Here is a 27807-nt window from a genome sequence, read left to right as displayed (position 1 = left end):
TACATCTGAATTGAGGCTCCAACTCATCATTGGTTCCCGCTGATCACCCTATCCGTTTCATCTCAACTTTCCTGGCTGAGAAAGTAGAAGAAAGAGAAAGGGAAGCAACATTTATGCTACTTCCTCACAACAACACAATTAGCGTTACCCTCATTTTACAGCTGAGGTAACAGATTGAGAACGCAGGTATTTCTGATTGCAAAGCCCATGCTTTTGCGGTTATGCCAGGCTTTCTTCTCTCCAAGGGGCAGGTGGAAGCCCTGCTCAGGATTGGAGCTCTCCTGGAACGTTTCTAATGGGCTTTATCTTCACTCACTGCTCCTCCTTCCCGAAGGTGTTGTGATCAGAGGAATGACAGACCGGCCATTCATTTGTTATCAGAGGTGAGGGGGAGGAGTCCCATAGTCTCCTCTCCTGCAGAACACAGCAAGCTGGTGGCCTTATTTTAAGGTCACTTGACCTGGAGAGGGTCTTCTCCACCTCTCCTTTTTGTGGAGCAGGGGCGGAGTAGGGAGGGAATGGCTGACTCCTTCATTGAAACTTACAGCTTCTCCAAACACCCTAGCAATTCATTTAATTCCCTCATCCTCCCAATAATCCCAGGTGACACAGACTCCACAGTGCCAGCAACCACATTTTATAGGAGAGGAGAAAACTGGTGCTTAGAGAGGTGGTTTGTCCAGGGCTATACAACCAGAAACAGCCTGAGCCAAATTGGCACCAGGGTCTATTGCCCAGAATCTCCTATTCCTCCTCTCTCCACCTGTCATGGTGGGTGGAGTCCAGACCTTGGATGTTTGTCCCTAAATCAGGGGTAAAGGTGGAGCAATTCTAGGTCAAAGGTCATGAGATCTGATTTTACCAGCCTCTTCTTTCTCGGCTCCATATTGCTTCCTCTTTTCTCATCCAACAGCAGGGACTTCGCCCAGCCCCATTCATGGCCTTTTGGAAGAGCGGGTCAGGGGTAGGGGCGTGTATCCTAGTGACCGATTAGGGCAGAACTCCTGGACCCCTGGGATTTCTTTTGCTGTCGCTGTTGGACACCCTCCCCATCTCAGCCTCAGCCTCCCACCGGCAGCCCCAGAGCCATGTTGGAGGGGTAGAGGCTTTTCTGTTTGGTTTAAGGCAGCCTGGGCCCCGCACTGGGGAGAAAGGAGTTAAAGCCAGGTCCCAGGATCACCGGGACCGGGAAGTTCTGGTGGCCCAAACAGGAGTGGGTTGGAGGGACCCGCAGGAAGATAGGTTTGAGACAAAAGGGGGCGGTGCTAGCCATGCCAGTCCGCGCTTCATCCCCATCAGCGCTCGGCATCCACTGGTAGACCGCCCCCCCGACCCCTTCCCCAAGTATCCACGCCTAGTTTCTCCCTTCCCGCCCTAGCGGGCCGCCTGCACCCCACGGCCAGTCAGAGGCCCACCTGCGGCCCTCTAGAGCCGAGAGGCGCTTGCCTCCCAGCTTGCCGCACGCCCATTGTGTGCGCCGAGCCGGAGGAGGGGCTGCGAGGGGCGGGGCCGGGGCGGGCGGAGGGAGGGAGCGAGGGAGGGGCGCGGGGAGATGCTGAGCCTGCTGGGGAGGCGGCGGCGGCAGTGGAGAGAGCGGGAGGAGCGAGGGAAGGCAGGAAGGAGGTAGCCGAAGGCCGAGCTGGGTGGCTGGACCGGGTGCTGGCTGTGCCGCGCTGCTTTCGGCTCCCACGGCCTCTCCCATGCGCTGAGGGCGCCCGGCTGGGCCGGGCCGGCGGCGGGAGGGGAGGCTCCTCTCCATGGTCCAGAAGACCGGCATGTCCCGGGGCCCTTACCCACCCTCCCAGGAGATCCCCATGGAGGTCTTCGACCCCAGCCCGCAGGTGAGGCGTGGTGGCCCGGCCCGAGAGGAGGGGGCCGCTCCCACGGACAGTGTTGAGGTCGGCTCGAAAGGCGCGGGAGAGGAAGGGGTTATATGCCGGGCGCGAAGGGGAGAGGGATGCCTGCGCGTCCCCGATCCTTGCAGGTTGTGATTGATGGGTTCTGGGCCTGGGGCTGGGTGGCGATGCTGCGGAGCGAGGAGGGGGCGGGTGGGCTGCTTGTCACCCTCGCCTCCTTGTCTCCCCCGCGTCAGGGTTCCTGCCGCTTGGGCACCAGCTTCAGTGGGCTGAGCGTAGGGGTGCTGGTGGTGGTGGGATCTGGGCCTTGAGAAGGGGAGGTTGAAGGAGGCTAGAAAGCGAGCCAGGCAAGGGGGGCGACGCAGAGCACGCTCGGGGGCGCCAGGCGGGTGTGGGTGGGGCGGGGGTGGCACGAGGAGGTGGCCGAGGCGATGGTCAGAGGGCGGTGCCAAATGCAAACAGGCCTTCAGAGCCGCAGACACTGGATCTTGAGGGTGGGGAAAGGGCCAACTCCGGGCGAGGTCCCCTCCCAGCCACCTGGGCTCCATCTCCATGTCGGACCTGCTCCCCTCCCCCCACACCCACGTTGACTTACCCCACCCCCCACCCCCGCCCTGAAAACGCCTCCAAAGTTTGGAAAGTTGGATGGATGCCAACTCACTGCCCGGGAGGGGGAAGAGCTGTTTTACCTGGGGGAGGGGTCTACTTCTCCATCCCCACCCGCACACTTTTCTTACGCCCCTGGTAACCCCTAGGAAGTGGCATTCTTGGGCGCGGTGGGTTCCCATGGGGTGACCAGCAGGCTCTGGATGGTCGCGCCAGGGGATTTCTTTGGGACTGTCCTCCAAGGATAGCATTAACTCTTCTGTTACTGTGGCCACCAGCTGTAACCACCATGATAATGTGATTGATGGGTATGTAGAGGGGTCAAGTCAGACCTAAAAATACCTTCCTCCACCCCAGGCCCCTTTGAGCCTGGGAGGCAGCTGACTGGGGCCTTCCTTTCAGCTGTCCCCTGTCCCTCTGAGTGCCACTCCCTTTGCCCAGCCTGGCAGTGCAGGGGGAGGGTGGTGTCTGGGATTCACTGGGGAATCCTCTTAGGTTTGTAGGGAGCGCCAGAACTAGAGTTGGGGTATATGTCTGGTTTGAGAGACGAGTGGGGAGAGGAGGATCTTGGAAAGGTCCCCAGGTGCCCTCCTCTCCCATTTTCCATCCTCTTTCTTGTACCCTGATCCCAGCAGCCAAAGCCCCCAGTCTGGTCATGGCCTCTCCAGGTTCTTTGGCCAAAGAAGGTCTAGGATGGAGACCGAGAGCAGGGACTTGGAAGTCTGAGCCCTCACTCACTCTCCCCATTCTGGACTGGGCTGAGGCCAAGTGTGTGTGCGCCTGCGAGATGGGGAGGGCCAGAAGCAGCTCTTCTTACAGGAGGCCTGGAAATACCTGACGCCCTTAACCTGAACGTGTTGCTTCCTCAATGGTCAGGCTGAGCCAGGAGCTGGGTCTGTGAGACTGAGCCAGCCAGTCTACCTGCTAGGGATCTGTGGGGCTGTGTCCTAGGCTCATGTGGGGTGGGGCCGAGGGACATTTAGATTGATATAGCCTGATGGGTACCATGCATATGGGGCGTTGGCAGTGGCAGCTGGGGGCCACAGGGTAGAAGCTTCATCCCTCTTGCCTCCTTGGGGAGGGTTGTAGCTACTGTGATTGTGAGAGAGGGAGCTGAGAAAAAGTCCTGTCTGGGCAAGGGATGAGAGTGGGAAGCAAAATCTGCCCCTATGGTGCCAGGGATCGGGCTGGATGTTTACTCTCCAAATACAGTTCCATGCCCCTACTCCCTCCCCAGAAATCTGGCTCTGAGTCTCCAAGAGAGCTGTCATCCCCTCCCTACTCTGTGAATAGCAAAGGAAGAGTTGGGCACAGGGGAGAAGCCAGGCTGGGCCCTGGGTTGGCAGTTCCTCCTCTCTGGGGGCCACCAACACAAACAGCCCTGCTCTGCTCCTGCGGAGGGGGAGTGGGGGGGACTTTCCCGCTCTCTCCCCCCGCCCCGCACACCCAGCACTGCCGGCTGCCTCTCCCTTCCTCGGAGGCCTCTGCAGCCTGCCCAGCATCTTAATTAGCTCTGCTGCCTAATGAGCCTCCAGCTTCTCCGTGCCTCCCCATTCCCAGCCTCTCTAGCTTGGTTTGGGGGTTTCCATGTGGGCCTCCCAGGGCTCTCTTGCATTGGTCCCCACTCCTGGCTGTGCTCTGGGTCCTCTCTATGAGGATGGGAGACCCTCCCTCCCCTTGGGCCGCATCACCTCAGGAGGAAGGTGCAGGGGCTTGGGGGTAGGGCTCTTCGGATCTGGGAATGCTGTTCCCGAGCTTGGCTGTAGCTCTGGGGCTGGCAAGATGAGGGTTAGGAAAGGGCCCTTCTGATTCTACTCTTGTTCCTTTCCTGGCCTCTCCAGGGCAAATACAGCAAGAGGAAAGGGCGATTCAAACGGTCGGATGGGAGCACGTCCTCAGATACCACATCCAACAGCTTTGTCCGCCAGGTAATGGGGAGGCTGGGCAGAGAGGAGGGAGGTGGCCGGTTGGTAGAGACCAGCATTGGTGAGCCAGGTCTGCGGTATTCTCCAGGCACCCTTCCCTGTGCCATTTGTCACCTTCCTGGAGCCACCCCATCACCCTGACACCCCATGACCTCTCCTGGATGTGCTGTCAGCTGCACCCACTCGCTCAGCCCCCGCCCCTGCCCGGCCCCTCCCCCAACACCAGGCACCCTCCCCTGCTGCCTGCTGGCCTGCGTCATCTCATTCAGGGACAGCCTGGCCTGCCTCCCTCTAGCTTGCTTCGGGCTGTCACCCACTCCCCCTGCCGGCTGTCTGCTTCCATGTCCTCCCCCAGAATCTGTGACAGGGTGGGGTGGAGGCAGGTCCTAGGAAAAGCAGAGCGAGGATGTTTGGGTCCCTGTAGTCCTGGTGAGGTCCTGGTCAGGGAAACACGCTCCTCACCTCAAGACTTGACTATCTAAGAAGCACAGAGAAAGGGTGATGGTGACGGGGATGGGGGTGGTTGAGGCATGAGGCTGTTAATTTTATAATAGAGAAGACGGTAGCCCAGCACCACTGCCTGAAAGGGTGTAACTGAGAGTAGCTTTCTGGGGTCTCCTGTGCTCGGTCAGTAAGTGGCTGCTCTCATCTGTCAATCCTGAGCCATCTTAGGCTCAGGGGGAGGCACGGAGAGAGGCATGTGGTTGCTATGACTACTTAGCATCTCACCAAAGCCTGGTACCCAAAAAAGGCGAGAGGGGCTTGGAATTAGACAAGGAAAAGGCGTGCATTGAAGAGGAAATGGGCAGGGCATTCGAGGGCAGAAGACAGCACAGAGGAGGGGTCCTCTGGAGATGAGCCCCTCCCTTCCACCTTGGGCCAGGAGCGAGAGTGATGCCAGGCAGATCCACCACTAATTAGAGTGAGGCCCTTCTTTCTGATTCTTCTGTCTCTACAGCACTTGGCACATGTGAGCCTCAGTCTGACTTGGGAGCTTCGGGAAGGGGAGGCTTCATTCTAGTCTTTTCTAAGTATAGGAACAGACAGGAAGTCCTTTCTTCAATCACTCCCTCATCCCTCCTGTTGCAGGACTTGGCCAGGGCTAGGAAGAATGACGCTGTGCTTTTATTGCCCCTCTTGGCAGAAAAGGACCTTGGCTCCTTCAGTGTTTGCCAACCCAGGGAGTCAGACCCCAGCCTCCAATTCTTCCTCCTTTTAGCTCCCCAGCTCTGATCCCCGGTAGGTGGTGGGGAGTGGTGGGGGAGCAGTCCTTGCCACATCTCTGAGCTAAATATACCCTAGCAGTTTGCACATGTAGCAACTCTGCTTGTAACCTGAGCCCCCGAGGGAACGGGCAGTTTGGGCCACCCCCTAGGCCAGCAGGGCCAGGCACTGAGGGCGCCGGGATGGAGGCGCCCAGCCGGACCCTGGTGGTGGTGAGCTGGGGATGGAGTGGGGTGGCAGCGGGTAAAACAGCCTCTCAGGAAAGCTGGCGGAGGGCGGCCTTTCCTCCAGCCTGTCTCCATGCCTCCTCACTGTTTCCTGTCTTCTGCCATTTCTGATGTGTACGTGTGTATGCGCATGCGTGTGTCTGCATATGTGTATGTGTGCATGTGCCTACGTGTGCATCCGCGTGCACTGTGTGTCTGCATATGTGTGTGTGTGTCTGCCCGCACATGTGTGTCTGCATATGTGTGTGTCTGCGTGTGTGCATGTAACTGTGTGTGTGTTGGGGTCGGTGAGTGTGCGTGTGCATGGGCCTGCGTCTGTGTTGGAGTTGGTGAGTGTGTGTGTGTGAATGCGCGTGCCCGCATGTGTGTTGGGGTCGATGAGTGCCTCTCTGCTAGTCTGTCTCCCTGTTTCCCTGGCTCTTTGACTCTGTATGCTCCCATCAGGGTGGAGAGTGGGAGCTACGCTGGTTTTCTCTCCCTCCTTCATGCCTCTCGCCCCACCTCAACCCTTCCCCTGTGGGTCTCCCATTTTCATGATTTGGCTGGGAAAGAGATGGGGAGCTGCACCAGCTAATGACCTGGGGCCCCTGGGGAGAGGTGGGACTTTGTCTTCTGTCTTTCCCAGGTCCCCTCCATGCCAAACTCATGGACATTCCTGGCCAAGTGACCCTTTTATACCCTCAGGAAAGAACCCCTATATCTCTGCAGTCCTCCTCTTTTGCCACATAACCTCCTATGCCTTGTCCAACACCACTCCCACATAGTCACACGAATCCACACTTCCTTACTCCTGCCCTCGTATGTCCCCCACCCTCAGGGTCATAGATATCTGGGAGCCCCCCGCCAATACACTCGCATGTGGCTCTACACATGTGGCCGTATGTAGCCAACTATAGAGCACGCCCTCCTCCACACACTTGTACTTGCACATCCACGCACACACGTGAATAAGCACATGCATTCCCACTACCAGGTCTGTATGGGCGACATGTGTCTTACACATATGTGTGCATCCCTAAAGGAGTCCCTTGTGCTCTGGGTTGGTCACTGTGGTCAAAGCCAGCTGCCTGGCACCCAGCAGCCCTCATCTCAGGGAAAGCCCTGTCCCATATCCTGCTCTTAACTTGCCTCTTCAGTCTGCACCAGCCTGGAAATCTTGGGTTCTCCTGTGTCCTAGGAGAGCCTGAGGATTGGGGCTCTAAGTAGTGAAGTTTGATTCTGGCAGTACCAGCTAAAGGAGCAGGGGAGGTAGGAGTCTATCTCCCTCTACCCTTGAACAGAAGTTGGCAAAATCTGTGGTGGCCCCATCCTGTGGAGCAGGCCATCCGCGGCTGATAGTGCAGAAAGCTCAGGCTGAAGCTGGTGGCTGCAGTCCCTGGAATGGATGCCACTGGACCTCGGCTGAGTCTATCTCAGCGGGTGCTGGGGGCAGGGGAGGGAAGGAGCAGTGGGAGTAGAGACTCGTCCCTGGCATTCCTCCCTTGCCTTGTGCCCCTATCAGGTTCCCACCCCTCCCTGGGCCCCAAGCAGCTGTCCTTGGGCCTGCCTTCATCTCCTGCTTGCTGCTGTCACCCTCACTAGGGCCACACTTTCCCCAGGGGCCTGAGAAATCTCAGCTCCTGGTCCCTTCCACCTAATACCACCTTCTCTTAGCCCTTGTGGCGTCATGCTGGGCTGGCTGGGGCTTGAGGCATCCATGATGGGTGACACCTCCATGCCTTCCCAGGCCCAGGAGCTGGGAGAGGCAGCAATGGCCCTGATCTGGCTCTCTGTATTTTCAGGGCTCAGCGGAGTCCTACACCAGCCGTCCATCGGACTCTGATGTATCTCTGGAGGAGGACCGGGAAGCCTTAAGGAAGGAAGCAGAGCGCCAGGCATTAGCGCAGCTCGAGAAGGCCAAGGTGAGAAAGATGTGGGAAGGGGCGTGCTGGCATGATTTCCCTGGGCCGTAGAGAGAGCCCGGGCAGACCCAGGGCCAAGTCTTGACTCAGCCACTTCCTAGTACCCCTGAACCTTGCGCCTCTGTCTTCACCTGCACAACGTGGGCTATAATACCTGCCTGGTTATACAATACAATAGGTATAATAAGTGCCTGTTATTATACTGTTTCCACACACAATAAGCGCTTGAGAAGTGCTAAAAATTTATTTTTCTTTTTTTTTTTTTTTTTGAGATGCAGTCTTGCTCTGTCACCCAGGCTGGCATGCAGTGGCGTGATCTCAGCTCACTGCGACCTCCACCTCCCAAGTTCAAGTGATTCTCCTGCCTCAGCCTCCCAAATAACTGGGATTACAGGCGTGCACCACCACGCCTGGCTAATTTTTGTATTTTTAGTAGAAATGCGGTTTTACCATGTTGGCCAGGCTAGTCTCAAACTCCTGACCTCAAGTGATCTGCCCACCTCAGCCTCCCAAAGTGCTGGGATTACAGGCGTGAGCCACTGTGCCGGGACAGTGCTAAAATCTCCACGTCTTCCTGGAATCAAACTTCCTCTGGGCTGGAATCCTGGTCCTGACTTTTTTTTTTTCTTTTTTTTTGAGACGGAGTTTCGCTTTTGTTGCCTGGGCTAGAGTGCAATGGCGCGATCTCGACACACTGCAACCTTCCCTTCCCGGGTTCAAGCGATTCTCCTGCCTCAGCCTCCTGAGTAGCTGGGATTACAGGCATGCTCCACCATGCCCGGCTAATTTTGTATTTTTGGTAGAGATGGGGTTTCTCCATGTTGGTCAGGCTGGTCTTGAACTCCTGATCTCAGGTGATCAGCCAGCCTCAGTTTTCCAAAGTGCTGCGATTACAGGCTCTAGTCCTGACTCTTAATAGCTGTGTGATCTTAGGAAATTCACATTAAAAGGAAGATAATAATACCACTTAACTTCAGAGGATTTTTTATTTTTGTGATGAATATAAATGAGAGAATATGTGTGAAGCATGTAACATGGTACCTGGGACACTAAATGGTCATTACTGTCATTATTGTTTTTTTTTTTTTTTTTTTTTTTTTTTTTTTTTTTTTTTTTTTTTTTTGAGACGGAGTCTCACTGTGTCTCCCAGGCTGGAGTGCAGTGGCGCGATCTCGGCTCACTGCAAGCTCCGCCCCCCGGGTTCACGCCATTCTCCCGCCTCAGCCTCCCAAGAAGCTGGGACTACAGGCGCCCGCTACCGCGCCCGGCTAGTTTTTTGTATTTTTAGTAGAGACGGGGTTTCACCATGTTAGCCAGGATAGTCTCGATCTCCTGACCTTGTGATCCACCCGCCTCGGCCTCCCAAAGTGCTGGGATTACAGGCTTGAGCCACCGCGCCCGGCCTGTTTTTTTTTTAAATTTAATTTTAGGCCAGGTTCAGTGGCTCACGCCTGTAATCCCAGCACTTTGGGAGGCCGGGTTGGGCGGATCACTTGAGGTCAGAAGTTCGAGACCAGCTTGGGCAACATGGTGAAACCCCGTCTCTACTAAAAATACAAAACTTAGCTGGGTGTGGTGGCGTACGCTCTAATCCCAGTTACTGAGGAGGCTGAGGCATCAGAATCGCTTGAACTCAGGAGGCGGAGACTGGAGTGAGCTGAGATTGCGCCACTGCACTCCAGCCTGGGCAACAGAGCGAGACCCTGTCTCAAAAAACATAATAATAAATTTAAATATTTATTATTTTTTATGAGACAGGGTCTCGCTCTGTCACTCAGGCTGAGTGTAGTGGTGTGATCACGGATCACTGGAGGCTTGACCTCCCAGGCTCAAGTGATCCTCCCATCTCAGCCTCCCGAGTAGCTGGAACTATAGAGGCGTACCACCACACCTGGCTGAGTTTTTATTTTTCGTAGAGATGGGATCTTGCTATGTTGCCCAGGCTAGTCTTGAACTCCTGGGTGCAAGTGATCCTCCTGCCTCGGCCTCCCAAAGTGCTAGGATTACAGGCATGAGCCACTGTGCCCAGCCCTTTTTATTTATTTATTTATTTTTGAGATAGAGTCTCGCACTGCTGCCCAGGCTGGGGTGCAGCGGTGCGATCTCAGCTCACTGCAGCCTCCGTCTCCCAGGTTCAATTGATTCTCCTTGCCTCAGCTTCCCAAATAGTTGGGATTATAGGTGCCCGCCACCATGCCCGGCTAATTTTTTTGTATTTTTAGTAGAGACGGGGTTTCACCATGTTGGCCAGGCTGGTCTCAAACTCCTGACCTTGTGATCCGCCCGCCTTGGCCTCCCAAAGTGCTAGGATTACAGGCGTGAGCCACCGTTCCCAGCTGCCCCTTTTATTTTTTAAAAACAGACAGGGTTGGCTGGGTGCGGTGGTTCACGCCTGTAATCCTAGCACTTTGGGAGGCTGAGGTAGGCGATCACCTGAGGTCGGGCATTTGAGACCAGCCTGACCAACATGGAGAAACCCCGTCTCTACTAAAAATACAAAAATTAGCCGGGCATGGTGGTACATGCCTGTAATCCCAGCTACTTGGGAGGCTGAGACAGGAGAATGGCTTGAACCAAGGAGGCAGAGTTTGTGGTGAGCCGAGATTGCGCCATTGCACTCCACCCTGGGCAACAAGAGCAAAACTCCGTTTCAAAACAAACAAACAAAAAACAGACAGGATGTCACTATATTGCTCAGGCTGGTCTTAGACTCCTGGCCTCAAGCCAGTATTGGGATTACAGGTGTGAGCCACTGTGCCTGGCTGCTACTATTATTATTATTATTATTATTTATTACATGCATGTGCCACCATGGCATGCTAATTTTGTATTTTTAGTAGAGACGGAGTTTCACCATGTTAGTCATGGCTAGTCTCGAACTTTTGACCTCAAGTGATCCATCCGCCTTGCCCTCCCAAAGTGCTGGGATTACAGGAGTGAGCCACCGCGCCCGGCCTGCTATTATTATTGTTTTTTCTGGGTATCATTGTGGGCCTCCCCAACCCCAACCCTTTTCATTCCTCAGTGCCCCGCCTCTACCCTGAGAGGGCTGAATTCCACATTTTGCTTTCTTGTTTTTTATTGTAAAAGTTAATATAAATGGAGAAAACCACACAAGCCAATTCAGTATACCTTTTTTTTTTTTTGACGGAGTCTCACTCTGTCATCCAGTCTGAAGTGTAGTGGCATGATCTTGGCTCACTGCAACCTCTGCTGCCTGAGTTCAAGTAATTCTCCTGCCTCAGCCTCTCGAGTAGCTGGAATTACAGTCATCTGCCACTGCACCCAGCTAATTTTTGTATTTTTAGTAGCAACGGGGTTTCACCATGTTGGCCAGGCTGCTCTTGAACTCCTGACCTCATGATCCACCTGCCTCTGCCTCTCAGAATGCTAGGATTACAGGCGTGAGCCACTGTGCCCAGCCTTTTTTTTTTTTTTTGAGACAGAGTCTTGCTCTGTTGCCCAGGCTGGAGTGCAGTGGTGCCATCTCGGCTCACTGCAACTTCTGCCTCCTGAGTTCAAATGATTCTCATGCCTCAGCCTCCTGAGTAACTGGGATTACAGGTGTGTGCCACCATGCCCAGCTAATTTTTTTGTATTTTTAGTAGAGACAGAGTTTCACCATGTGACTAGGCTGGTCTCAAACTCCTGGTCTCGAGTGATCCACCTGCTTTGGCCTCCCAAAGTGTCAGTATACATTTTGTTTTTGTTTTGAAATGGAGTCTTGCCCTGTCGTCCAGGCTGGAGTGCAGTGACACGACCTCGGCTCACTGCAACCTCTGCCTTCCAGGTTCAAGCAATTCTCCTGCCTCAGCCTCCTAAGTGGCTGGGATTATAGGCACCCACCACCACGCCTGGCTAATTTTGTATTTTTAGTAGAGATGGGGTTTCACCATGTTGTTCAGGCTGGTCTTGGACTCCTAACATCAGATGATCCACCTACCTTGGCCTCCCAATGTGCTGTGAGAATACAGGTGTGAGCCACCACACCCTGCCCGTGTCCATACACATTTCAATGAACAATTACAATGCAAACATCCAAGTAACCACCACCCCTGTCAGGAAGTTGTACGTTACATTGTGGTTTACCCTCTAGTTGCCATTTTCCCCGTGTGCCTCCTCTAGACCAAGCCAGTGGCATTTGCCGTGCGGACAAATGTGGGTTACAATCCGTCTCCAGGGGATGAGGTGCCTGTGCAGGGAGTGGCCATTACCTTTGAGCCCAAAGACTTCCTGCACATCAAGGAGGTGGGTATCTGGAGGGAGAACAAGGGAGTGGGTGCCAGGAGACAGGCAGCCAGAGTGCTAGTGGACAAAAGACTTCTGAGCCAAGCAGAGCCGGGCTGAATCTGCTGTGTGACCTTAGACAAATCTCTCCACCTCTCTGAGCCTCTTAATTTTCTACTGGAAAAATGGGGTGGTAATGCTTAGGTCAGAAGATTGTTGGGAGGGTTTGTCAGGGGGCCCGAACCGGCTTGGCGGTGTGCCAGGGACATGCAGGTACCTGCATTTACTCGAGTGGCCTTTCTAGAGTAGGGTGGGCACATGGGGAGAAGAAGGACTCTCAGAATTGCACTGGGCCGGTGGCAGGGTGGTCCATGGCCAGAAAGCATGCTGGTCCTGGAGTTGTCCTGAGAATTGGCAGCTCCACTCAGAGGCTGGAGCCGGGGCTGGGGATCTTTGAGGGTGCCACCCCTGGGCAGGGAGGCGAGTCTGGGCGTTTCCCCTGGAGAGTGACTGTTAGCTTGCCCCTGCAGTTTCCCTCTTGGACTTTCCATCCACCTGCCATGTTCTTTGCAGAAATACAATAATGACTGGTGGATCGGGCGGCTGGTGAAGGAGGGCTGTGAGGTTGGCTTCATTCCCAGCCCCGTCAAACTGGACAGCCTTCGCCTGCTGCAGGAACAGAAGCTGCGCCAGAACCGCCTCAGCTCCAGGTGTCTGGGTGGGGCAGGGGAAGGGGTTGGAGAGGCCATACAGCCTGGACTAGGCCTCAGTGGTTGCCCCTGGCCCTGAGGGCACAGAGCTGCCTGTAGCATCACCAGTGGGGCCGGAGCACCCCCAGGGGTGCCCCATGTGAGAGGATGAGATCCCCCCATGCCCACCTCTTTGCTCACAACCTCGGTTTGCCTTTGCCCACACAGCAAATCAGGCGATAACTCCAGTTCCAGTCTGGGAGATGTGGTGACTGGCACCCGCCGCCCCACACCCCCTGCCAGTGGTAAGAACCATCGCCATGCAGGGGGTTGGGGAGGAGCTCCTGGGTGGGGTGGTCTCCCAACTCCCTGACTCCTCCTTTCCCTGCAGTAGGAAACACCCCAATCCTGAGTCCCCCAAGCACATGCAATGGTTCCCCCTCCATGAAGAGTAGGATACCCCTCAAGCTGGGCCTGTCATGTCTCTCCTCTCCCCTTTCTTTGGTAGCTCCATCTCTCTGCCTGATTCCCCTGCCCCGTCCCCATTCATTTCTCCCAGCCCTGTTCCATTCACCTCTTCTTCTTTCTTTTTTCCCCATCCCCATCCCTGCGTTCTGTACTTGTGTCTCCACGTTCATCTCACTCCTTCTCCCCACCTCGCCTCCCTCCTCCCTCTCTCCTGACTCTCCGGTCCAGGTAATGAAATGACTAACTTAGCCTTTGAACTAGACCCCCTAGAGTTAGAGGAGGAAGAGGCCGAGCTTGGTGAGCAGAGTGGCTCTGCCAAGACTAGTGTTAGCAGTGTCACCACCCCGCCACCCCATGGCAAACGCATCCCCTTCTTTAAGAAGGTAATTCTCGCTGTGTTCTTGCAAAAGGTGGGGGAGTCAGGGCCAGCACTTTGGTGGAGGAAAGGGGGCTGTAATGGATTCAGATGTGGTCTGTTCTGTGGGCATCAGGGCTTCCTGCTGAGGTGGAGGGAAGGGTAGCATGGGTACATCCCTCTCCACACACAACTCCGCCCTGGCCCCATCTCCAGGAAGGAGATCTTGCCCCTGGAAGGTTGCCCCCACACCTGGGGCAGCAGGGTTTGGTGGTCATGAACCCTGACCTCTCCCCTCACTCCCAGGGGCCTGCTCCGGTGTTGGCATCTATCCTGGCATGTGAAGCAGGGCATGGGATGGCATTCTTTGCCCTTTTTTGATTGGGTGGGCACATAGTGGATGGGGGGGACTGCTGACTGCAAAGCAAGACAGTTAAGGGAACCCTTAAAATGGGCAGGTTGGCATGCACTGGGGGCAGGAGGTGGGCACCAAGGTAGGGGCTGTCAACCTCACCAGCTCTTTTCCAAGACTCAGAAGAGGGTAGGATATGTCTGAATATTCCCACATCCACTGGACTGTCAGTCCTGATCCAGGGCCACCTCTGGCTCCCCCTTGGCGTGGGGTCCCGTTCCCCATCTCTGGCTCTGTCTGTCACTAACACGCATGCCCTGTTATCTCTCCTCGTCTGCCCGGCTCTCCCTCCCTCTCTTGTCCTGGCTCTTGCCTTGCCCTCTGCCCCTGCCTGGGTCCCCTTCCCTCTCTCCTCCCCCTTCCCTCTCTTGGCAATCTCTGGACCCAGCCAAACAGAAGCAGAAGTCGGTGAGTATCACAGCTTTCTGTGTCCTCCTCCCCACTCCCTGGGATGAGCTAGGGGGACCTTCTAACACCCATTCCCACATCTTCCCCCATTTCCCCCACCTTTCCTGGTTCTCCCTGGCCATCCCTCCCCATCCCCACCCTGATCCCCACATCTGGGCTCTGGGACAGGGTGGGGGAAGGTTGCATGGGGGAGCCTGGCGTGTGGGGGAGAGGATCTAATATCATCTCCACTCTGGGGTTTCCCCTCCCTGCTTGCCCCCCAGACAGAGCATGTGCCCCCCTATGACGTGGTGCCTTCCATGAGGCCCATCATCCTGGTGGGACCGTCGCTCAAGGGCTACGAGGTAGGACTCCCTAGAGGGGAGTGGACGCAGAGGGGCCTTAGAAAGATCTTCAGACCCCAGAGAGATCCCCTAGAAGGGCCTAGATCCCAAGGCATCCTCCCCGGAGGGCTACAGACCTTCAGAGAGAACCCCCAGGGGGCCTAACCCACAGGAAGACCCACACAGAGGAACCCCGTCCCCCAAAGAAACCCCCAGAAAAGTCCTCCCAGAGATGCCACTTACAGAGACCTTTGGAACCAGAGACCCCAGTGGAGACCCCTCAGACCCAGACCCCCACCCACCATAAAGTCCTGTTCGGAAGAAAGTGGAACGTGAGGGTACAAATACCCAGCTGCTCAGAGTCTGAGTGGCTTTAAATGCCTACCTTCTCCTCCTTCCCTCCCCACAAACCCCCACCCCCAGGTTACAGACATGATGCAGAAAGCTTTATTTGACTTCTTGAAGCATCGGTTTGATGGCAGGTAAGACCCTGGGAGCTGCTCCTCGCACCTGCCATTGCTCTCTGCTGCTGGGGATGGGCCGGATGCCTCGAATCACAGTCCTGGGACTGAGGAACAGAAGGCGGCCCTGGAACTGGGGAGTGGGCAGGGCATTCCAGCCCACTCTGATCTCTGACTCCCCTCTTGCCCCATTCCCCAGGATCTCCATCACTCGTGTGACGGCAGACATTTCTCTGGCTAAGCGCTCAGTTCTCAACAACCCCAGCAAACACATCATCATTGAGCGCTCCAACACACGCTCCAGCTTGGGTGAGCCCACCCCTGCTGTCTTCACTCACCCTTTCTGGGCTGGACATGGGAGGGGTGGGAGTTAGTGGGCAGGGCCATCTCCAGAATCGTTCCCTCCACCTACTACCTCCTGGGAGGCCACCTGACATTCCCCCATCCACATGACTCCGTGCCCCCAGCTGAGGTGCAGAGTGAAATCGAGCGAATCTTCGAGCTGGCCCGGACCCTTCAGTTGGTTGCTCTGGATGCTGACACCATCAATCACCCAGCCCAGCTGTCCAAGACTTCGCTGGCCCCCATCATTGTTTACATCAAGATCACCTCTCCCAAGGTGGGTGCAGGAGCCTGACCCTGGCCGGGACAGCATGGTTTAAAAGGAGTGCTCTGGAGTCGGGCTGCTTGGGTTTAAATCCCAGCTCCATGGCTTACTGATTGTGTGACTTAATCTACCCGAGTCTTAGTTTCTTTCTCTGTAAAGCTCCATGGTATTGTCAAGTGTTTCAACATCATATAAATGTATAGCACTTAGCAAATGGTCTGATACAACACGTTAGCTATTATTTACTATTATTAGGGTCATGCAGACCAGTCCCCTGTCTCCACCCTGATTGACCTCCCACCCTTGGACTGAAAGAATTCTGTGCTTTTTTTTTGGCCGGGCGCGGTGGCTCAAGCCTGTAATCCCAGCACTTTGGGAGGCCGAGACGGGCGGATCACGAGGTCAGGAGATCGAGACCATCCTGGCTAACCCGGTGAAACCCCGTCTCTACTAGAAATACAAAAAACTAGCCGGGCGAGGTGGCGGGCGCCTGTAGTCCCAGCTACTCGGGAGGCTGAGGCAGGAGAATGGCGGGAACCCGGGAGGCGGAGCTTGCAGTGAGCTGAGATCCGGCCACTGCACTCCAGCCTGGGCGACAGAGCGAGACTCCGTCTCAAAAAAAAAAAAAAAAAAAGAAAGAATTCTGTGCTTTTTGTTCCAATGCCACCCAGCTACTTGGCAGTTGGGAGGTCTTTCCTTTCTTCTTCTTCTTTTTTTTTAAAGTCAGGGTCTTGCTCTGTCACCCAGGCTGGAATGCAGTGGTGCAATCATGGTTCACTGCAGCCTCTACCTCCTGGGCTAAAGCGATCCTCCCACCTCGGCCTCCCAAGTAGCTGGGACTAGTGGGTAGGTGTCCACTACCATGCCTAGCTAATATTTGTATTTTTTAGAGACAGGATCTAGCTGTGTTGCCCAGTTGCTTTACTCTCTTGATATCAACCCTTTTTGCTGCAGTGTCCTCATTTGGACTTTGATAGAGGGGGAATCTGCAAGAAGGCCGTGTTACTTTTTCTTGTATTGCAGCACCATTGACTTTCCCTTCTAGATGCCAGTGGGGATCTGAGAAACATGGAGGAAGAGTTGAGGTGAAGGATTTGAAGTTAGAAGACAGCATGGGCTTGAAATTCTAGCTCTGATTGATTTACATATTGATTTATTATCACTGTTGGTTTTTCTTATTGAACTTGGAAACTCGGGGGAATTATTTAGCCTCTGATTCTCTATTTCTTCACCTATAAAGTGGGGTTATAATCCCTCTCATGTTATTGTTGAGAGGAATGGTGTAAGCAGCTCAGTATACTCTCTGATTTATTTATTTGTTTGTTTGTTTTTTTGAGACCGAGTCTCGCTTGTCGCCCAGACTGGAGTGCAGTGGCACGATCTCGGCTCACTGCAAGCTCCACCTCCCGGGTTCACTGAGCCATTCTCCTGCCTCAGCCTCCTGAGTAGGTGGGACTACAGGCGCCCGCCACCACACCCGGCTAACTTTTTGTATTTTTATAGAGACGGGGTTTCACCGTGTTAACCAGGATGGTCTCAATCTCCTGACCTTGTGATCCGCCCGCCTCAGCCTCCCAAAGTGCTGAGATTACAGGCGTGAGCCACTGCGCCCGGCCTATTTTATTTATTTATTTATTTATTTATTTATTTATTTTGAGATGGAGTCTCGCTCTGTCGCCCAGGCTGGAGTGCAGTGGCACAATCTCGGCTCACTGCAAGCTCCGCTTCCTAGGTTCAGGCCATTCTCCTGCCTCAGCCTCCCAAGTAGCTAGGACTACAGGCACCCGCCACCATGCCTGGCTAATTTTTTGTATTTTTAGTAGAGACAGGGTTTCACCGTGTTAGCCAGGATGGTCTCGATCTCCTGACCTCGTGATCTGCCCACCTCGGCCTCCCAAAGTGCTGGGATTACAGGCATGCGCCACCGCGACCGGCCTACTCTCTGATTTATGAGGGCAGCCAGTAGTGGTAACCATTATCATCCCATGAGCTGAGCTCCCTGGACCAGTTACTTAACTCTTTTTTTTTTTTTTTTTTTTTTTTTGAGACGGAGCCTTGCTCTGTCGCTCGGGCTGGAGTGCAGTGGCCAGATCTCAGCTCACTGCAAGCTCCGCCTCCCGGGTTCACGCCATTCTCCTGCCTCAGCCTCCCGTGTAGCTGGGACTACAGGCACCCGCCACCACGCCCAGCTAGTTTTTTGTATTTTTTAGTAGAGACGGGGTTTCACCGTGTTAGCCAGGATGGTCTCGATCTCCTGACCTCGCGATCCGCCCATCTCGGCCTCCCAAAGTGCTGGGATTACAGGCTTGAGCCACCGCACCCGGCCTTTAACTTTTTTTTTTTTCCTTTTTTTGAGACAGAGTCTTGCTCTGTCACCCAGGCTGGAGTGCAGTGGTGTGATCTCACTCACTACAGCCTCTGCCTCCCAGGTTCAAGCAATTCTTGGGCCTCAGTCTCCTGAGTAGCTAGGGTTAGGATTACGGGCGCACACCACCACATCTGGCTTTTTTTTTTTTTTTTTTTTTTTTTTAGACAGAGTCTCACTCTGTGACTCAGGCTGGAGTGCAGTGGTGCAATCTTGCTCACTGCAACCTCCACCTCAAGTAATTCGCCTGCCTCAGCCTCCTGAGTAGCTGGGACTACAGGCGCACGCCACCACACCCGGCTAATTTTTGTATTTTTAGTAGAGATGGGGTTTCACCATGTTGGTCAGGTTGGTCTTGAACTCCTGACCTCGTGATCCGCTGTCCTCGGCCTCCCAAAGTGCTAGGATTACAGGTGTGAGCCACCAGTCCCGGCCACACTTGGCTAATTTTTGTATTTTTAGTAGAGACAGGTTTTCACCATGTTGGCCAGGCTGGTCTCAAACTCCTGACCTCAAGTGATTCTCCTGCCTCAGCCTCTCTAAGTGCTGGGATTACAGGTATAAGCCACTGCACCCAGCCAACTTAACCTTTCTGAATCCTATGTTTCTAATGAGATAAAGGGGATGATGGGATTTAAGTACTTCCTGAGGGGAGTTGAAAGGACCAAATGAGATAATGGATGCAAAAACACTGAACTAGAAAGTAACCAATGCTTCCATTTACTTCATTGAGGTTAAGAGGAGGGACTCTGGAACCAGGCAGCCTGGACTTCTACTCTAGGGCTGTCACTTACTGGCTCTGTGTTCCTTTGGCAAGTGGCCAAACATCTCTATGCCTTGGTTTCCTCATCTGCAGCATAGGCATACTGGGTTTGTGAAGATTAAATAAATGGGTTAATCGGCCGGGCGCGGTGGCTCAAGCCTGTAATCCCAGCACTTTGGTAGGCTGAGACGGGTGGATCACGAGGTCAGGAGATCGAGACCATCCTGGCTAACACGGTGAAACCCTGTCTCTACTAAAAAATACAAAAAATTAGCCGGGCGAGGTGGCGGGCGCCTGTAGTCCCAGCTACTCGGGAGGCTGAGGCAGGAGAATGGCCTAAACCCGGGAGGCGGAGTTTGCAGTGAGCTGAGATCCGGCCACTGCACTCCAGCCTGGGAGACAGAGGGAGACTCCGTCTCAAAAAAAAAAAAAAAAAAAAAAAAAAGGGTTAATCATGAAAAATACTTGGTATTGGGCCAGGCACGATGGCTCACGCCTGTAATCTCAGCACCTTGGGAGACCGAAGCCGGTGGATTGCCTGAGCTAAAGAGTTCAAGACCAGCCTGGGCAACATGGTGAAACCCTGCCTCTATTAAAACTCAAAAAATTAGCTGGGCATGGTGGTGGGCACCTGTAATTCCAGCTACTCAGGAGGCTGAGGCACAAGAATTGCTTGAACCCAGGAGGCAGAGGTTGCAGTGAGCTGAGATCGCACCCGTACAGTCCAGCCTGGGTGACAGAGCAAGACTCTGTCTCATAAATAAATAAATAAATAAATAAATATTATTGGTATCCCAGAACTATATCTGTTCCATTTTGTAAAAAGATTTTTATTTTCAAATAATTTCAGATTTACAGAAGTGTGGCAAGAATAGTATCAAAAAAAATCTTATGTTTTGAATATTCTTCACCAAGATTCACTAATTTTTTAACAGTTTTATTGAAGTAGAATTCCCATACCATGAAATTCAGCCATTTAAAGTCTATAAGCCAGGATTGGTGGCTCACACCTGTAATCCCAGCACTTTAGGAGGCTGAGGCAGGTGGATCACTTGAGCTCGGGAGTTGGAGACCAGCCTGGGCAACATGGCAAGACCCTGTCTCTATTAAAAAATAAAAAATAAATTAAGTGTACAGTCTAATTTTTTTCAGATTCACTAATTTTGAAAAATTTACTTTCATCTTTCTCTCTCTTTTTTTTTTTTTGGAACAAAGTCTTGCTCTGCCACCCAGACTGGAGAGCAGTGGTGTGATCTTGGCTTACTACAATCTCTGCCTCCCGGTTCAAGTGATTCTCCTGCCTCAGCCTCTCAAGTAGCTGGGATTACAGGCACCCACCACCACGCCTGGCTAATTTTTGTATTTTCAATTGAGACAGAGTTTCACCATGTTGGCCAGGCTGGTCTCGAACTCCTGACATCAAGTGATCCACCCGCCTCGGCCTCCCAAAGTGCTGGGATTACAGGTGTGAGCCTGGCCTATATTGTGTTTCTTGAGAACAACATCAGTATCTTACACAACCATGATGCAATTGTAAAATTCAAGAATTGTTTCTAAAATATAGTCCGTATTAGTTTTTTTTTTGTTTTTTTTTTGTTTTTTTTTTTGAGATAGGGTCTCACTCTGGCTGCCCAGGCCGGAGTGCAGTGATGCGATCTTGGCTCACTGCAACCTCTGCCTCCCTAGTTCAAGCAATTCTGCTTCAGCCTCCTGAGTAGCTGGAATTACAGGCACCTGCCACCATACCCAACTAATTTTTGTATTTTTAGTAGAGACGGGGTTTTGCCATGTTGGCCTGGCTGGTCTCGAACTCCTGACCTCAGGTGATCCATCTGCTTCTGCCTCCCAAAGTGCTGGGATTACAGGCGTGAGCCACTATGCCCGGCATAGAATGCCCTTCATGGCAACATTTCCCCCAATCCAGGAACCAACCCAGGATCACGTGTTGCCTGTTTTTTTTAGACAGAGTCTTGCTCTGTCGCCCAGGCTGGAGTGCAGTGGCACGATCTCGGCTTATCTCAACCTCTGCCTCCTGAGTTCAAGTGATTTTCATGCCTCAGCCTCCAGAGTAGCTGGGACTACAGGCATATGCCACCACGCCAAGCTAATTTTTGTATTATTGTTTTTTAATAAAGACAGAGTTTCACCATGTTGGCCAGGCTGATCTTGAACTCCTGGCCTCAGGTGATCCACCCGCCTCAGCCTCCCAAAGTGCTGGGATTACAGGTGTAAGCCACCGTGCCTGGCCTCGTTTTCTTTCTTTTTCTTTTTTTGAGATGGAGTCTCACTCTATCGCCCAGGCTGGAGTACAGTGGTGTGATCTAGGCTCACTGCAAGCTCTGCCTCCCAGGTTCATGCCATTCTCCTGCCTCAGCCTCCTGAGTAGCTGGAACTACAGGCGCCCGCCACCACGCCCAGCTAATGTTTTGTATTTTTAGTAGAGATGGGGTTTCACCATGTTAGCCAGTATGGTCTCGATCTCCTGACCTCGTGATCCACCCACCTCCGCCACCCAAAGTGCTGGTATTACAGGTGTGAGCCACCGTGTCCGGCCGGCCTAGTTTTCTTTAATCTGGAAGGGTTCTTCAGCCTTTCTTGAATTTTCCAGAGACTGACATTTAGGCAGAGTACAGGACAGCTATTTTGTAGATTGTCTGTCCCTCAGTGTGGGTTTGTGTGATTGTTCCTCATGATTAGTTTCAGGTTTTACATTATTATAATTATGGTTGTTGTTGTTGAGATGAGAATGATAATAGTAGCTGTCTAACAGGAATGTTATCAGGACTAAATTGATCATGTGAAAAGCACAGAACAATGCTGGTATGTAGCAAGTGCCTCATAAAGGAAGACTATTGTTGGTGTTGTTAATATAGAGGGTGTGACTGGGCTCAGTGGCTCATGCCTATAATCCCAGCACTTTGAGAGGCTGAGGCAAGTGGATCACTTGAGGCCAGGAGTTTGAGACCAGCCTGGGCAACATATACAAAAAAATTTTAAAAAATTAGCGGGATATGGTGGCACGTGCCTGTAGCCCTAGTTCCTCAGGAGGCTAGGCTGGGGGCTTGCTTGAGTCCAGGGTATAGTGAACTATGATCACACCACTGCACTTCAGCCTGGGCGACAGAGCAAGAACCAGTCTCTAAAACAAAAATAAAAAAAGGAGGGTGGGCAGGCCTACAAACAAGGTTAGAGAAGTTGGGAAGAAGAATCACTACCCTTCATATAGCCTCTAAGGAAGCCTGGCATGAGACCAGGAGAGAGCCTGAGCCCTAGACATAGGGCTGCTGAGGTCATTTCTGCAGAGGTGCCCAGGGCTGAGAGTTATGGAGCATTCAAGGGCCCTGACGCTGGCTCTCCATGCTGATCCAACCAGGACCCGCCTCTCTGACTGGGTGCATTGCCTGAGTCCCTCTAGCTCCTCTTCCTTTTCTCCCTCCCCAAACCAGGTACTTCAGAGGCTCATCAAGTCCCGAGGAAAGTCTCAGTCCAAACACCTCAACGTCCAAATAGCGGCCTCGGAAAAGCTGGCACAGTGCCCGCCTGTGAGTGCCTAGATCCCGGGGAAGGGAATGGAGGGACGACATTTGGGTTGCCCTGGTTTCCTCTGGCCTACATGAGAGACAGAGTGACCAGGAACACCTGGGTCAGGCCTGTAGGTGCAAACTGGTCTTCCGAGAAGAGTGCAGGTCCGTCAGTCAAAGACTGGGTTCAAGCCCCAGAAGCACCCTTCACCGTGGAGAGTCAAGCCCTGTCTCCCAGCCTTGGTTGCCTTATCTCTATAATGAGGGAGTTGGACTGAGTGCCAAAACTTCTTGCAGTTCTGCCAATCTGTAGATCTGAGAGCCCTCCTTCCCTTCTTCCACAACCAGAGGCCTCTTTTTAACCTTGTCCTTCAATCCCTTGACTCTACCCACTGCACCCAGGCCACACCCTCAACCCCCTTGGCCACGCCCCACTCATCCCAGCCCTGCCCCCTAACCCCACCTTCACAGGAAATGTTTGACATCATCCTGGACGAGAACCAATTGGAGGATGCCTGCGAGCACCTGGCAGAGTACTTGGAAGCCTATTGGAAGGCCACACATCCGCCCAGCAGCACGCCACCCAATCCGCTGCTGAACCGCACCATGGCTACCGCAGCCCTGGCTGCCAGCCCTGCCCCTGTCTCCAACCTCCAGGTACAGGTGCTCACCTCGCTCAGGAGAAACCTCAGCTTCTGGGGCGGGCTGGAGTCCTCGCAGCGGGACAGTGCGGTGCCCCAGGAGCAGGAACATGCCATGTAGTGGGCACCCTGCCCGTCTTCCCTCCCGCTCTGGGGTCGGAACTGGAGTGCAGGGAACATGGAGGAGGAAGGGAAGAGCTTTATTTTGTAAAAAAACGTGATGAGCGGCAGTTTCTGGTGTCTGTGGTTTTTGATGGGTCTGGGGCTTCTGGTGCTGTCTTCCTGGGCCTGGTGCCATAGGACCGCATCTGCTGCCCGCTGGATATGAGGCCTGATGGGAGCACTTTTAAGACAAGGGACTAGGAAGGACATGCAAGGAAGACTGATAAACTAATTCGCTGGACTCCACACCCTTTTTAGACCCAACAGAGCGGAGGCCCTCAGAGCCAGGGAAACTATGTTAAACCTGGACTCTCCCTCCCTGGAGCCCTGACTCCACACGGCCCCTCAAGAAGGACCCAGAATGTGGCATCTTCTATGACTTGATGCTGAATTTTCCACCATTCTCCCAGTTAAAGTCCAGGAAAGGCCCTCCCATGGGAGACCCATCCTGCCTTGCCCTCCTCCCATGGGAGCCACAGCCCACCTCTTGATTCCACACCATTAAGTATAAGGTTCTAAGAGCCAGAAGAAACCCATGAAATCATTCTAGACTAGCTTTCAAATTTGTTTTCAGCAACAGAGCCCATTTGTTCAATGAATCTTATGTGGAAGCTGAGGATGTAGATAATACATCCTTGCTTTGCCCTGAAGGAGCCAGGGGAATGGCCTCCCCTCCGTCTCCATGGGGACCCCTGAAGCACTTCTGTGCCCTCCCCACCCAACCCCACCCCAGATCTCTAGGTAACAGTTTGGAAACTGCTGCTCAGGTCTAACTCCCGTCACATTACAACCAAGACATGAAGCCACAGAGAGGGGAGCTGTTTGCTCAGGGTCACACAGCTTGACATGGCAGGGGAGGGACTGGAACCTCTCTTGTGCCCCACCTCCATGTGACATTTGGTGATGAGGACACTGGGTCACCTCTTCATCTTCAGTAGGAGGGGGAGACCCAGCAGCCTTCCCCAGCTTGCTGCTTTGAGTCCTTGTTGGGGGCAGGGGAGGAATCCCATCAGTCTTGGAGACAGTGTCATAGTGTCATCTGACTAGGGAATGGTGGGAGAAGCATGGGGTTCTGGAAGCCTAAGGTTGGGGTCTGGTGTGGGTCGAAGAAGCCAGGGTCAGCAGGTTTTAGCTGAAATCCCGTTAATATATTTGGAAAACCAAAGGCAATGACTAACCCAATTAACCACTAATGAGTGGCAATACTGAGCTGTTAATGATGATTAACCCCAAGATAGCATTAATGACCTGCACCGGGGAAGCGGTGACTCATGGCTCACAGCTGACGGCCATGAAGGTCGGGTGCCCCCTGTCTGGAGAGGAGCAAATGCCCTGAGGTCTGTCCTCTGGCTGGGCTCCAGAGCCATTTGTCCCCGGGGCCCCTCCCCTAGAGCCAGCACCCTCTTCATCCAGGCCGGACCTCTTAATGCTGTCACTAACTTGCCTTGCTTTGTTGTGTTTTTCTCACCCCTGCCTGATCTGCATGGTGTGTGCTGTCCGTCTGCTAACCAGGGACCCTACCTTGCTTCCGGGGACCAGCCGCTGGAACGGGCCACCGGGGAGCACGCCAGCGTGCACGAGTACCCAGGGGAGCTGGGCCAGCCCCCAGGCCTTTACCCCAGCAGCCACCCACCAGGCCGGGCAGGCACGCTACGGGCACTGTCCCGCCAAGACACTTTTGATGCCGACACCCCCGGCAGCCGAAACTCTGCCTACACGGAGCTGGGAGACTCATGTGTGGACATGGAGACTGACCCCTCAGAGGGGCCAGGGCTTGGAGACCCTGCAGGGGGCGGCACCCCCCCCAGCCCGACAGGGATCCTGGGAGGACGAGGAAGAAGACTATGAGGAAGAGCTGACCGACAACCGGAACCGGGGCCGGAATAAGGCCCGCTACTGCGCTGAGGGTGGGGGTCCAGTTTTGGGGCGCAACAAGAACGAGCTGGAGGGCTGGGGACGAGGCGTCTACATCCGCTGAGAGGCAGGGGCCACACGGCGGGAGGAAGGGCTCTGAGCCCAGGGGAGGGGAGGGGAGGGAGCGAGGGGCTCACACCCAACATGTATTCGCCTCCAGGGGGCGCTGTCTCCCGCCTTTCAGATGCCTTTGCTCAAAGCTTGGGGTTTATTCGGCGTTATCATCCCAGCTCCCGGGAGGCCCTTAAGCCCCAGCTGTCGGTTTTTACCTGCCTGTTGCGGATGGATGGGGGATACCCACTTTTCTGAAGTGTCCCCTTTCTCCCATCTTAAGGGGCTCTCCTCCCTCGCCCTCCTAGAGAAAAGGTGCACTTCCTTCACTCTTTCTACTCGGGGCCCTAAGTGACGGTCCTAAGTGGGATGGCTCTCCTTCTCCCAAGCTGCAGTACTGGGGAAGGGCTGGGCGCTTTTCCTGGAAAGGGAGGCCACAGATTCTTTCCCATGGGGGCTCTCTTCCCCAGACCCCAGATCCGGGGTCCCTCACCCTGCCTGCCCCTTCCTCCCAGCTTCCTGGCAGCATCGTCTGGTCGGTGAAAGCTACAGCATGGACACCCCATGGGGAGCTTGTCTCGGGGAGGGTTCTGGGTGGAAGCCGGCAGGCATACAAAACCCTCTACCCTCCGTGGCCATGGCAACGTCCAGGGCCCAGAACCCTGAAGAGTGAGCAGCTGAGGCGCTGCTCCCCACCCCCCACCTCCATACCTCAGCCTTTGCCTACCCCAGGAATGAGCTTGGCCTCCAACATCCCTTGCCTGCTGCCATTAGAAGAGGGGGCCCCTCTGCATCTGAGCCCCCCATCCCTGTGCCACCTGGGTGTGGAGCCCATGGAACACTGGTCCGCCTCATTTTAAACCAAAAAACTGCTCCTTCACCCTCACCCTGAGGCCCCAGGGGAGAGGACCCATGGGTTGGTGCCCAGGGGTTGCCTTGGGACCTCGGATCTCCTCTGGGGGGCTTGGCTGCTGCTGTTGCTGCTCTGTACTTGCCTCTCGTGATTCTGTTTGTTACCCATGTTCACTTCCCCCAGGAGACCCCCTCTCCCCTGGGGCATCCCTCTGCCTTGGAATCCCTGTAGCCCAGCAGCCCTGCCCCTCCCCAGCATCCCAGCTGGGCCAGAGAGAGCCGACTGTGCCAACAAGGACTGGGCTCTGCCCGGCTGCCCGCCTCAGGGATGGGCACCTCATGCCTGTCTCGCCACCTCCTGTGCCAATGTCCTACCCTCCACCTGGGGGTGGGGTGCAGCTTCCACTTACTGATTAGAAGACACCACTGCCCACCCTTTCCCCCTCCCTGTCTGGTGTCCTGTGCCCCCATCTGTCTGTCTATATTTGTCTGTACTCCCCTAGAAGTATTTTGCCATATATAAAACCACTGTCCTGTCCTTTGTGGCTGCCTCCCAAGCCTGCTTCTTTGTCCTCGCCACATAGTCATCAGCCTAGGCACCTGGGAGCTGCTGATATGCAGGGGGAATTGAAGGGGTGGGTGCAGGAAGAAGCTGTGCGCTGAGTCGTTGACTCAAAAGGGAAGATGATCCTTCGATTTTGGCCCTCTGATGTATTATGCCCAAGCCAGGAGCTGCTTGGGCAGTCCTGGCTCCGCACTGGCCCTGAGCCCCTTCACTTACCTCTCTCTCCACAAGTACAGCCAGAGGCAATGGGAAGCTGGTGTTGCTTGGTGGGTGAGATCCAGACCCATTGGTGCAATGTCTTAAATACACATGATTGTTTTTCTGCTCTTGTGGCCTGGCTGTGTCCCAACACCTCAGGAGAGGGAGGGGCTGAGCTTCTGGCTCCACTAATGCCCCCCTTGTTCCTGCTAACCAGCTTTGGGGGCAGGGAGGCAGACCACTTGTGGGGGCAGGTCAGAGATAATCAGGGATTCTGTCAGTCCTCGACTGAAAGTCAGCAGATGAGTGTACCCATTCCTGCCATCCCTAGCTGGCAGGATGTGGACTTCTGACAGTTACTGCAACCACCTGTGTCCTGCCTCACACAGTACCCTCAAACTATTTCCCCTCCCTGCTGGTTCTTTTTCTTTTTCTTCTTTTTTTTTTTTGAGACGGAGTTTTGCTCGTTGCTGAGGCTGGAGTGCAGTGCCGCGACCTCGGTTCACTGCAACCTCCGCCTCCCAGGTTCAAGCAATTCTCCTGCCTCAGCCTCCCGAGTAGCTGGGATTACAGGTGTGTGCCACCATGCCCAGCAAATTTTTGTATTTTTAGTGGAGACAGGGTTTCACCATGTTGGCCAGGCTGGTCTTGAACTCCTGACCTCAGGTGATCCACCTGCCTTAGCCTCCCAAAGTGCTGGGATTACAGGCATGAGCCACCACGCCCACCCTGGTTCTTGTTTTTGCGCAGGTGGCCATGGAGGATTAAAATTCCTGAGTCCACTACCGGAGTGCTAAGGCCCAACATGAATGTGTGTGTGTGTGCACGTGTGTGTAGGGCAAAAGACATCCCCCAAGACCCTACAGATGAGGAGTTAGTGGATCAAAGGAAAGGGGAACTGGGCAGGCCCAGAGGTCAAGTGGCTGACCCCAGTTCCCTGGGGAGCCAATGGCAAAGTTGATGAGAGCCTAGTCCCTGCCTCCTAGCATAGTGCATTTCCCACTGCCTTCCTACAGAATCATTCATTCCTGTGTTTATTCCTTGAACAAACGTTTATTGAGCACCTCCAATGTACCAGGCACAAGT

At 54.1% G+C, this 27807-nt stretch overlaps 1 protein-coding gene across 1 annotated transcript; it reads left to right on the top strand.

Moving 5' to 3' along the window:
- Window positions 1–1294: 1294 nt before the first annotated feature.
- On the top strand, window positions 1295–26501 carry CACNB1 (calcium voltage-gated channel auxiliary subunit beta 1). Its single transcript, XM_025363653.1, is given in 15 exon segments — window positions 1295–1841; window positions 4304–4390; window positions 7620–7739; window positions 11865–11987; window positions 12540–12676; window positions 12884–12960; window positions 14279–14298; window positions 14562–14642; window positions 15045–15103; window positions 15282–15391; window positions 15550–15701; window positions 22264–22359; window positions 22810–22995; window positions 24654–24941; window positions 24943–26501. Coding segments are annotated over 15 exon segments (1797 nt in total). The 5' UTR covers window positions 1295–1757; the 3' UTR covers window positions 25120–26501.
- The last annotated feature ends 1306 nt before the right edge of the window (window positions 26502–27807 follow it).

The sequence above is a fragment of the Theropithecus gelada genome, chromosome 16, assembly GCF_003255815.1.
Source record: "Theropithecus gelada isolate Dixy chromosome 16, Tgel_1.0, whole genome shotgun sequence".
In the NCBI taxonomy this organism is placed as follows: Eukaryota; Metazoa; Chordata; class Mammalia; order Primates; family Cercopithecidae; genus Theropithecus; species Theropithecus gelada.
The sequence above is the reverse complement of the archived record's forward strand: the minus strand, read 5'-3'. Positions and strand labels throughout refer to the sequence as shown.